General features: G+C 39.6%; 1 protein-coding gene across 9 annotated transcripts in view; it reads left to right on the forward strand.

Moving 5' to 3' along the window:
* amph (amphiphysin) overlaps positions 1 to 12,691 on the forward strand; it is a 288,814-nt gene that overhangs the window by 156,827 nt on the left and 119,296 nt on the right. For all 9 annotated transcript variants that reach the window (XM_051928840.1, XM_051928841.1, XM_051928842.1 and 6 more), the window contains exon 3: positions 7,061 to 7,115. In XM_051928840.1, the coding sequence (XP_051784800.1) occupies positions 7,061 to 7,115 (55 nt within the window). The remainder of the gene's footprint in view (positions 1 to 7,060; positions 7,116 to 12,691) is intronic.

Here is a 12,691-nt window from a genome sequence, read left to right on the forward strand (position 1 = left end):
GTTTGTATTACTAATCGTTGAGCTCCTTCCATTTGGAGCCGTGACTCCTTCGCCTCTGCTGTGTCAGAAGCGCGTTGTGGGCGCGTTCGTTCACTGTGTTTATACATACGGGCTCATTTTGTATTTCCGTTAGTTGAGCTCTTTCATTGTGGAGCCGTGACGTCTTTGCTTCTGGTGTGTCTAAAGCGCGTCATAGGAGCCTCCGTGTATTGTTTTTATCCATGCGGTCTCGTCTTTGTTGTTCTGTGGCTGTGTCATTAGGTAGAAGTCGTTTACTGTTAGGAATCATACTCCAACTTACACACACTGACTGCTGGCACAGTGGATTAGAGCAGGTGTAGTTTACAGGTTGTGGTGTTTGGGCGCCACGCACTGACTCTGGGAACTAGGGGCGCAGTTTTGTATTACAAATCGTTGAGCTCTTTCCATTTGTAGCCATGACTCCTTTGCCTCTGTTGACACCGACTGCAAGTTTAGTTTACAGATTGTGTTGTTTGGGCGCCACCTACTGACTCTGGGAAGCCACTGGGTTAGACTCTGGGGCGCTGCAGCGCAGTGCGCATGCGCGTCAGTGCGTCCGCCGTGCATAAATTAAACTGTCGTTTGCTAATATAGATAGTTGATATATATAAACCCAGCCACATGGGATGCACAAACCAGTGTGTTTCTTCGTGCCGGACCCAAACCCGGATAAAAGGGGAGGGTTACATCAGGAAGGGCATCCGGTGTAAAATTTTGCCAACTCAATATGCGGACAACAATACAAATTTCCATACCGGATCGGTCGAGCCCCGGGTTAACAACGACCATCACCAGTACTGTTAGCCAACAAGGTGCTGGCGGAAATTGGGCTACTATTGGCTGAAAAAGAAGAAGGAGAAGAAGAGGGGGGAGACGTATCCGGAGGCAGGAGGAGAGGAGGAAGGTAAAGAGAGTGGAACTGAGGGTATGAACTTTGAATGTTGGCAGTATGACTGGTAAGGGGAGAGAGTTAGCAGATATAATGGAGAGAAGGAAGGTTGATATATTGTGTGTGCAAAAGACTAAATGGAAGGGGAGTAAGGCCAGGTGGATCAGAGGTGGATTCAAATTGTTCTATCACGGTGTGGAGAGGAGAAGAAATTGAGTAGAGGTTATTCTGAAGGAACAATATGTCAAGAGTGTTTTGGAGGTGAAAAGAGTGTCAGACAGAGTAATGATGTGATGATGAATGTTGTTAGTGCATATGCCCCACAAGTTGGGTGTGCAATGGATGAGAAAGAAGATTTTTGGAGTGAGTTGGATGAAGTGATGAACAATGTACCCAAGGGACAGAAAGTGGTGATTGGAGCAGATTTCAATGGATATGTTGGTGAAGGGAACAGAGGAGACGAGAAGGTGATGGGTAGGTATGGTGTCAAGGAGAGGAATGAAGAATGTCAGAGGATAGTGGATTTTGCCAAAAGGATGGACATGGCTGTGGTGAATACATATTTTAAGGATGGAGGAACATAGGGTTACGTACAAGAGTGGAGGAAGATGCACACAGGTAGTAGATTACATCCTATGCAGAAGAGTCAATCTGAAGGAGACTGAAGACTGCAAAGTGGTGGCAGGGGAAAGTGTAGTTAAGCAGCATAGGATGGTGGTCTGTAGGATGACGTTGGAGATCAAGAAGAGGAAGAGAGTGAGGGCAGAGCCAAGGATCAAATGGTGGAAGTTGAAAATGGAAGACTGCAAGGCTGAGTTTAGAGAAAGTGAGACAGGCACTGGGTAGTGAAGAACTACCAGACAGTTGGGAAACTACAGCAGATGTAGTAAGGGTGACAGCAAGAAGTGTGCTTGGCGTGACATCTGGACAGAGGAAGGAGGAAAAGGAAACCTGGTGGTGGAATGGGGAAGTACAGGAGAGTATACAGAGGAAGAGGATGGCAAAGAAAAAGTGGGATAGTCAGAGAGATGCAGAAACTAGACAAGAGTACAAGGAGATAAGGCACAAGGTGAAGAGAGAGGTGGTGAAGGCTAAAGAAAAGGCGTATGAAGTTGTATGAGAGGTTGGACACTAAGGAGGGAGAAAAGGACCTGTACCAATTGGCTGGACAGAGGGACCGAGCTGGGAAAGATGTGCAGCAGGTTAGGGTAATAAAGGATAAAGATGGAATGTACTCACAAGCGAGGAGAGTGTGTTGAGCAGATGGAAAGAGTACTTTGAGAGGCTGATGAATGAAGAGAACGAGAGAGAGAAGAGGTTGGATGATGTGGAGATAGTGAATCAGGATGTGCAACAGATTAGCAAGGAGGAAGTAAGGACAGCTATGAAGAGGATGAAAAATGGAAAGGCCATTGGTCCAGATGACATACTTATGGAAGCATGGAGGTGTTTAGGAGAGATGGCAGTGGAGTTTTTAACCAGATTGTTTAATGGAATCTTGGAAATTGAGAGGATGCCTGAGGAGTGGAGAAGAAGTGTACTGGTGCCAATATTTAAGAATAAGGGGGATGTGCAAGGACTGCAGTAACTACAGGGGTATAAAATTGATGAGCCATAGCATGAAGTTATGGGAAAGAGTAGTGGAAGCTAGGTTAAGAAGTGAAGTGATGATTAGTGAGCAGCAGTATGGTTTCATACCAAAAAAGAGCACCACAGATGCGATGTTTGCTCTGAGGGTGTTGATGGAGAAGTATAGAGAAGGCCAGAAGGAGTTGCATTGCGTCTTTGTGAACCTGGAGAAAGCATATGACAGGGTGCCTCGAGAGGAGTTGTGGTATTGTATGAGGAAGTCGGGAGTGGCAGAGAAGTATGTAAGAGCTGTACAGGATATGTACAAGGGAAGTGTGACTGTGGTGAGGTCTGCAGTAGGAGTAACGGATACATTCAAGGTGGAGGTGGGATTACATCAGGGATCGGCTCTGAGCCCTTTCTTATTTGCAATGGTGATGGACAGGTTGACAGACGAGATTAGACAGGAGTCCCCGTGGACTATGATGTTTGCTGATGACATTGTGATCTGTAGCGATAGTAGGGAGCAGGTTGAGGAGAACCTGGAGAGGTGGAGATATGCTCTAGAGAGGAGAGGAATGAAGGTCAGTACGAACAAGACAGAATACATGTGTGTAAATGAGAGGGAGGTCAGTGGAATGGTGAGGTTGCAAGGAGTAGAGTTGGCGAAGGTGGATGAGTTTAAATACTTGGGATCAACATTACAGAGTAATGGGGATTGTGGAAGAGAGGTGAAAAAGAGAGTGCAGGCAGGGTGGAATGTGTGGAGAACAGTGTCAGGAGTGATTTGTGACAGACTGATATCAGCAAGAGTGAAAGGGAAGGTCTACAGGATGGTAGTGAGACCAGCTATGTTATATGGGTTGGAGACGGTGGCACTGACCAGAAAGCAGGAGACAGAGCTGGAGGTAGCAGATTTAAAGATGCTAAGATTTGCATTGGGTGTGACAAGGATGGTTATGATTAGAAATGACTACATTAGAGGGTCAGCTCAAGTTGGACAGTTGGGAAAGAAAGTCAGAGAGGCAAGATTGCGTTGGTTTGGATATGTACAGAGGAGAGATGCTGAGTATATTGGGAGAAGGATGCTAAGGATAGAGCTGCCAGGCAAGAAGAAAAGAGTAAAGCCTAAGAGACGGTTTATGGATGTGGTGAGAGAGGACATGCAGGTGATGGGTGTAACAGAACAAGATGCAGAGGACAGAAAGATACGGAAGAAGATGATCTGTTGTGGCGACCCCTAATGGGAGCAGCTGAAAGAAGATGTGACTATAGTTAATATTTTGGTTTTTTTTTTACTTTTTTTTTTTACATTTTATTTATTAATTTTATTGTAATCATTCCATACAAATAGATCAATTTATACAAAAAAGAATTGAAGACAAATCAAACCCCACCGTTGAGAAGGAGAGTATGGCCAAAGGAGAATTGCTTAGGGCTTTTTAATAGGGCAAAAATAAACAAAAGAAAGGAAAAAATATATATAGGTAAAAAAAAATGGAGAAGGGAAAGAAATGCGGAAAAAATTATTTCTTCTTATTCTAAAATATTATTGATTAGATCCTGCCAGGTTTTGAAAAAATTCTGTACAGCTCCTCTAACTGAGAATTTGATTTTTTCCAATTTCAAATAATATAAAACATCGGTTTCCCACTGACTTATCAGAGGAGAGTTAGGATTCTTCCAATTTAACAAAATAAGTCTGCATGCCAAAAGTGTAGTGAATGCAATCACAGTTTGCTTGTCCTTCTCCACTTCAAGTCCGTCTGGAAGAACACCGAATACAGCAGTTAATAGTTTAGGAGGGATTGTGATACCAAGGCTGTCTGAAAGGCACTTCAAAATTTTGGTCCAAAATTATGATAATTTGGTGCATGCCCATAACATGTGACCCAGTAAGGCAGGAGCTTGGTTGCAGCGTTCGCAGGTTGGATCTTGCCCTGGAAACATTTTGGACAGTTTTAAGCAAGACAGATGAGCTCGATATATAATTTTTAGTTGAATAATTCTATGCTTTGCGCATATGGAGCTCGAGTGAATTCTCTGTAATGCTACCTTCCACTCCTTTTCTGATATATTAATTAAGAGATCTTTTTCCCATTGTCTTCTTGGATCTTTGAAAGGAATGGACTCTAATAAGATTTTATATAATGTGGAAATGGTGTCTAATTCCTTGAAATTGAGCAGTATTTTTTCCAGCATGGTGGAGGGTACGAGATGAGGAAAATTGGGCAGTTTCTGTTTAGCAAAGTTTCTAATTTGAAGATAGTGAACGAAATGTGTAGCTGGGAGGTTGAATTAGGAACGTAATTTTTCAAAGGATGCAAAGATATTGTCTATATAAAGATCTCTGAGCAATTTAATCCCAAATCTTTTCCAGGTACTAAAAACTGGATATGTTTGCGAGGGTTGAAAGAGGTGGTTCTCCTGCAGGGGTGCCACAGATAAAAGATTTTCCATCTTAAATTGCTTTCTAAATTGGTTCCATATTCTGAGTGAGTAAAGCACAATTGGGTTATTAGTATATTTGCGATAACTTGCATTTATTGGAGCACAGAGCAGGGAGTATAAAGAAGTACTACAGGATTTTACTTATATTGCGGGCCAAGCCTGTGGATGTTCATTTATTTGTGTCCAGGTTTTTATGGCTTGTATGTTTGCTGCCCAGTAATAAAACTGAAAATTAGGTAAAGCCATGCCACATTCTGCCTGAGCTCTTTGTAGGGTTGCTCTTCGGATATGTGTTTTGAGTTCCAAATAAATGAGGTTATAGTTGAATCTAATTGCTTAAAAAATGATTTATTGATATATATTGGAATTTTTGAAATAAAAAAAGTTTAGGAAGGATATTCATCTTAACAACATTAATTCTCCCGGCTAAAGTGAGATGAAGGGTTGACCATCTATGCAAGTCTTGCTTAATTTTTTCCATACAGATGGCAAAATTTCGTTGATAAAGAACTTTATGTTTACTTGTGATATTTACCCCTAGGTATTTAAACTGATCTTCTATGGTAAACAGTAGGGTGTCCAATCTAATATTATATGCTTGTGAATTCACTGGAAAGAGTATACTTTTATTCAGATTAATTCTGAGACCAGATATCTTTTGAAATTCTGTAAGTGCTGTTAAAACTGCAGCCACAGTGTTTTCTGGGTCTGATACAGTATATATAAAACCATATCATCTGCATATAGAGAAATTTTCTGTTCCAGTCCTTCTCTGATAATCCCCTTTATCTGATAAGAATTTCGACAGTGAACCTCCAGTGGTTCAATGGCGATTGCAAACAGCAGTGGTGACAAGGGGCATCCTTGTCTGGTGCCACGTTCTATCTTAAAGTAGTCTGAACAAATGTTGTTAATACAAACTGAAGCTTCTGGATTGGTATACAGTAGTTTGATCCATGCACAAATATTCGGGGCCAAACCCAAATTTCTCCAATGCAGTGAAAAGGTAGTTCCATTCAATCATATCAAATGCTTTTTCTGCATCTAATGATAATAATACTGTATCTCTGGGGTGTTTGACTTTGCTGGTGAATATATTACATTAAACAGGTATCGGAGATTGGAAGATAAGTGTCGGCCTTTAATAAATCCAGTTTGATCCTGTGATATTACCGAGGGCAGCACTTTCGCCATCCTTCTGGCTATAATTTTTGAGAGTATCTTAACATCATTATTCAGGAGTGAAATTGGTCTGTATGATGCACATTGTAACAAGTCCTTATTTTGTTTAGGAAAGACGGTGATTAATGCTTGACGAAAAGTTTGAGGTAGAATTTACTTTTTACAATTTTCACCATTAATAGTGTCCATGGCTTTAATTTTTGCTTGTATTATTTGCGTATTTTAATGACAAAGGCTGTATTTATTTAAAACATTTTTTAAAATGTGTGCAGATATAAATTTATATTTTTGTCTTCATCCAATATTGTATACCATGCAAAACTAATAGAGGATAGTGTTAGGGGAGTGTACTGTAAAAGTACTCCTAATGGTAGGTTCTTTATTTCAAACTTATGCAAAAGCTTGTTTTACACCTAATGCTGCTAGAATGGGTTCCCTGCCATTCTAATCTGGACTAAGTGGGTTCATGATGAACAAAAGAATGAATGGCAAGAAAACCATATACAGTAATCCCTCGCTATATCGCGCTTCGCCTTTCGTGGCTTCACTCCATCGCGGATTTTATATGTAAGCATATTTAAATATATATCGCGGATTTTATATGTAAGCATATTTAAATATATATCGCGGATTTTTTGCTGGTTCGTGGATTTCTGCGGACAATGGATCTTTTAATTTCTGGTACATGCTTCCTCAGTTGGTTTGCCCAGTTGATTTCATACAAGGGACGCTATTGGCAGATGGCTGAGAAGCTATCCAACTTACTTTTCTCCGTCTCTCTCTTGCTGACTTTCTCTGATCCTTCATCTGCTGAGATTTTCATTGCTATGGGGCATGGCTCTTAGTACAGGAGTCTCAACTATCACTAATGTAACAAGTTTTTCAATGGTGTGTTGTTTTGTGTTTTTTCATGACAAACTAATCATCCACTGTTTGTGTTTTTCATAGACAGAAGGCACAAGACTACAAAAGGAAATGAGGGGATATTTAACTGCTGTTAAAGGTGAGAAACCTTAATAATGCTTAAGTTATTTTAAAGCTGAAAGAATGGATTTTCTTCTTGGAAATTGGTTTGCATATGTTGTTTGCAATGTTTTTGGTCCAGAAACACCCTGTCAACGTTTGTTCAGTCCATATGGTTGACTTGGAGTAGGCTGATATGTTTTGCCATGGTTAAGTGTGCCTATGCCCCAACTGGGTTTGAAAACGCACAACTCGTAGTCAGGCCAAATATTTCAAGTTATAGTCAGTACAGAAGAGTAAGTTCATATAATATTGACTTGTCAATTTATAAATTTACTGTTAGTGTTCAAGTCTTAATATAGTTAAGGGCCTGTGACTTAGGTGTTGAGGGGACTCATTTTGATACATAACACCAAGTAACAGATCATAAGCCCTGTTCATTCAATTTTTATTTCTAATTGGGTGGCTGTTTCCTCTTGGGTAGAGGAATGTTTGAACATGAAAACGAGTGGTTAAGACAGAATTGATACTGAAGGATATCAATATCCTAAGGATTGCCTTAACCAGACCCTTTCCTCTGGGAATTTGCCAGCATGAATTATAAAGTTTAGCAGAGCATAAAAACACTGCCGTGGTCCCACTTATAGCTTATTGCTGGGCAGTGACCTTCTGTTTTAACATGACTTCCGTAGCTTGATATTAAAGGTGGTACACATGTAGAAAATGATGCTTCAACCTCAAACTTCTTTACCCATTTATACACCAGACATTGACATTGTGCTGTCAGTTGTGAATTGTGGTTTTGTTTTGGTTTTCCCATTTGTCATTCAACTTCCCTATGCTGTAACGAGACCTTGCTTCCAGGTGGCAGTTCTTTCTCATTTCCAGAAGCATCTTTGAAATTCAATACAACTTTCCTAAGTGATGTAATAGTTGCTAATTCTGGCAGGATGTGATGTCAAAATAATTTCCATTCACTATTTGTGTGTTTGCCCTGTGATTTTTCCCCTTGTTTTTCAAGTTCACAGTTTGTTAGTTATAAGCAGCAATCCATTCAAAACTGAAAGTAAGACTTACTATTATATAGTTTGTTGTTACTTTATATGACTAAATATTAGCGTTGGGTTCTCAACAGATATGTAATCACCCTCTTGCAGAGAGTGATTGATGCTAGTGAAAATTGCTGAGCTGATGAGTGACGTAAATAAACAGTAAATGTATCAAACAACCTCTTGCAGCAATTAAACCACATAACAGCCAATCAAAAATTCCATTCAAGTTTTGTGTTTATGTTTCAAAAGACTGCCTTCAAAGCATCTCTTTTTTTAAATGCAGCCTTTTCCAAATGTTTTGCATTTACCTTCTGATTCTCCTGATTTTTGTCTCAGTATTGCTCTAGATAGTATCACCATTTCACCTTCAGGTAATGTGAGGAAAATCAGTGTGGCAATGGATGACTCTTACATTCAACAAATCCATTTACATTCCATCTTTAAGCAGAACATGAAAAAGATTAGCCCATCAATCTGTTTATGGTAAACATCTTGTTTAGGCTCTAGCTCTCTGGCTTTCCATTGCTGATAGACTGCAGTGCAAACATCTTGTCTTCACTTACAGCTCTTTCATGACTGTGGTGTAGCAGGTCCACAGCTCTGAAAAGAGGGCCTTTTTAAAAAATAAATAATTATTTGGCTGGCTCACTCTCTATGGGTGTGCATGCTTACACAGCTGCAGGGAGGTGGTGGAGTAATTGGAGCAAGACGCACCTGCATGTAAAGGTGCGGTCTTTCTGAATTGCTTCATCGGCTTCCTACATTGTGCAATTGAGATGCTGTGCCCACGGAGCCTTATAAGAATGAGCCATCACGAGAAACAGGAAAAAAAGGGGGAAAAAAGGGGGGTGATCGGAAAGAGAAAGAGAAAAGAAAGGAGGTTAAAAGATGGAGAGAGAGAGAAAAGGCAGTAGTGAGGGAGAGATCCGGTGCAAGTGAGCAGATGAAAGGCGGAGAAGGCAGATAGCCAGGATGAAGTCCATCGGAGCATATGAACAACGCTCTGGGGCGGATGGCCACTCCAGCTAAGTGACTTGGGAGCTGGAGTGGCAAAGGTGCTGCTCAGTTATAGCGACTCACTGGAGAGAGGCAGCGCGGCTGTAGGGGAGTGAGAGGCTGAGAGAGACATCCTTCGGATGGTGCCATGGACCACAGGGGTGCTAGCCTGGCAGCAGGATTCGGAGGCTTGATGGGGTGCCCTGTTGGGAACCAGAGACATCCCGAGCTTAGAAGCAGTGATGAAGGTGGCCTGAACTGCCAATCTAGCGCCTCCTTGGTTGCAAAAACCCGCCCTGGGTTAAGCCAATAAGATGTCTGTTTTTAAGGGAATGCACCAGGGCACATGCTTTTAATGACAGCTTCCTGTACTGTTTTTAACCTAATTTTAATGGATTATTTATTTGATCATTTTAACCTCCACATATACACCTTCGTTTTATGGATTATTTATTTATTTAACTAAGCACTGCACTTTTTGAATGCTGTTTGTTTGGACTTGTTTTAATAAAAGCACTCGAGGACTTTTTCACCATCCCCTTGCTTTGTGTGCGTGTCCTCATCTGCCAAGCTCATCCTAGTCATGACTATCAACGGTGTTGGGTTCAAGAGGCTCCCAGAGCAGAAGTGAGATCCGGTGGCATGGGGCCAACCCACATCATCACAATGACTCTGTTCTTCATTGTATCTAGTCATTTCCTCAACAAGCCTTTTTTCTGCATCAGTCTTACCGATATTGTGCTTCTTCTCTACACATTGAGTAATGTTTACAAAAGTAGCAAAAGAGGATCTTAAAGCATACATGTGAAGCAAAACAGAGGCCAGTATGAGGAAGCAGTTGTGGAAGAAATAAATGGGAAATATATTAAGGAAAACAATTTGTCCCCAACTACAACAACTTTGAGTCAGGAACCAGATAGGAGAAACTTGTCCATTGCATCTTTTAAATATTTCCTCATGAAGAGGGAGCACCCTGTTACAGTGGCCTACTAAGTGACAGTGCCTTGAGCAGAGGTTATCAGTAAATGGTCACAAAATAAAGGCAGATATTCAAATTCTAGACAATTGAATTTGCACAACAGTGCTGAATTAATCCTCACATTTACTCTGATTGGTTTAAAGATATGAAATGTTTTTCAGCCGAGAGCATAGCCAGGTTACATTAAATTCTTGACCTACCCATATCTCTTAAGTTCAGCTCTTATTCTTTAATGGAAACTGTGTACATGACAACTGGTAAGTCTTACTGGGACCGTGAAAGAACATGACATCAGCCAATTTCTTGAACCACCCAGGTAATTTTATCTCCTTGTTGCTTGTACATCCTTCATCTGGTTTCTTAATAAGTTTGCTTAACCATTTATGCAACTTCTACTATGGAAAGCATATCAAAATCCTTCATGCACAATAACTACATTGCCTTTAGATAACTATATTAATCTTTCACACAGTGTATGAGATAAAGCATTCCTTCTTGAGGGGAATCATGCCATGTTCTCAGAGGGAGATAGAGAATGTGTCACCCAACAAATGGCAGTGACTCATGGCAGCACAGTACCCAAAATTTGGTAAATGGGAACTAGGTTACCTAAATATAGGCAAAGTTAAAAAGGACTATGTATAAGAGTAAGACTTCTCTCCTAACTGGTCTGTAAGGAGATGAGTAGTATAAAGGCTTTCTAATAGACCTGGCCTTTTAAGATTTACACAGATACAGGGTACAAATACACCAAGGACTGCTGTAGAAAGATCTGTTGTACTTTGGTTGGAAACATGCTTCTGAGGTTAAAGTGTAGAATGTACAAAAATCAGAATGGACATCACAGAGTAGTTTTCATTTGAAAATCAATAATCTGTCTGTTTCATTATAGGCAACAGAAACTGTCCAACCAAGAATATGAATTGGATGTTCATGAAAGAGATGTGTGAGGATGAGAAAAGAACCTGAAAAATACTTCAAAAAATACACTTTTTTAAATGGTCCAGATTGATTTATTAAATTTGCCTGTGACAGCCCTAGTCTAGAGTGATAAGGAGAAGAAGACAGGTGCTGATATGAAATAGAATGTCCCAGGTTAAAAAAGTGAGCAAGATGAGAATTGAAAGAGATTGCTTTGGTGTGCGGTTTGTAACATTGGCAGATAGTTGAGACACCATAGCAGACACATAGATCTACCTGGGAAGAAGTGAGGTAGGCTAGTCCAGGATGCATGTAAGGTGTTTGCTTACCCTCTGTTTCTCTGGTATTATGTATATTTGCTTTATATGATGCTTCACTGTGGTTTTAAAGGCAATTGAACAAATTGCCATTTCTTTATTCTGCAGAAATACCTGTACAGTGCTCTTATGTTACACCACCTTCATTTTGATCATTTGCAATACTTTTCAATATTACTACAACGTGTGGTCCAGTGTGTCTGACAACCATATTGCATTTTAAAAGTTCTTCTAAATCCAGTCCTCTATGACCTTTGTCTCCATTATAAAGTAGAAGTCACCTTTTTCAAAGAGACCTTATTGTCTAGTATTTAAATGGCAGCACTGCAGTCTAAGAGTGAGCTTAGACTTCAACTTTTCTCAAGGATAACAACGTCAGGAAAAAATACATTTTAAATATTAATTTAAAAAGCTCTATGAAGGCTTGTTGAGGCATCATGCAGTGTCATCTTTTTCTCATCTTATTGACTGTGATTGTTCATTTTTTTCACAATACTCATGCACAAAGTATGAAATGATGCATTTTTTAAATAAATTTCTGACATCAATTCAATCCTTTAACAAAAACTATGACAGAAAGAAAATGCTTTATTTTGTGCTAATTAAGCTTACAGAATAGTAAGATGGCAAGTATTTCCATTATGATGGTTTAGATTTTTATAATTAACAGTCTAAATTTGTTTTTCAGTTTGCTATAGCAACAACATGAAAGGTATATTTATTTTTACAATTAATAGCTTTAAATTGTGAATTCATTAAATTGTTTTCACTAATAATCCATGTCCTTTGCAAGCATTAAAAATGGAATGAATAATGTGCCCTTTTGATGCTAATTGTATTTTCATTTATGTTACATTTACAGTTAATTTTAATTAGTTTACATAAGCCATTTAAAGCTCTGGAGGCTGGTAGTGTCTTCTGGTTTTATGTCCGCCAAGCTTTTATTTCTTAATTAGTTTTGTTTTGCTTAGACTTTTTTTAAATTGCCAATGCTTTTTTTTCCAACTTCTACTTACAAATCACAGAAATATAAATACAAATGGACAATTTACAATGTATTATGATGTGTTGCCAGGTTGTCCCAAAAGTTGAGTGCTCTTTACTTACATATGGACCTTTTATATTATACTTTGAAGAAGGATATTTCAAAGCCTGGTAGCAAGAAACAGCCCAGTTAATTAAAAGACAGGATTATTTAGTGGTTGAAGCACTAATCATGTAGGCTGGGTTTGAAACCATGGTATGAGTTCTTCCTCAAAGTGTGTTGGTGAAAATAGCTTTCTTTTGCTGTATAAATGTAAGATATAATAGACTGAATCAGATCTGTGTGTTTCTGCAGGAGTATAATGAG

Source organism: Erpetoichthys calabaricus, chromosome 6 (assembly GCF_900747795.2).
Source record: "Erpetoichthys calabaricus chromosome 6, fErpCal1.3, whole genome shotgun sequence".
Classification (NCBI taxonomy): domain Eukaryota; kingdom Metazoa; phylum Chordata; class Cladistia; order Polypteriformes; family Polypteridae; genus Erpetoichthys; species Erpetoichthys calabaricus.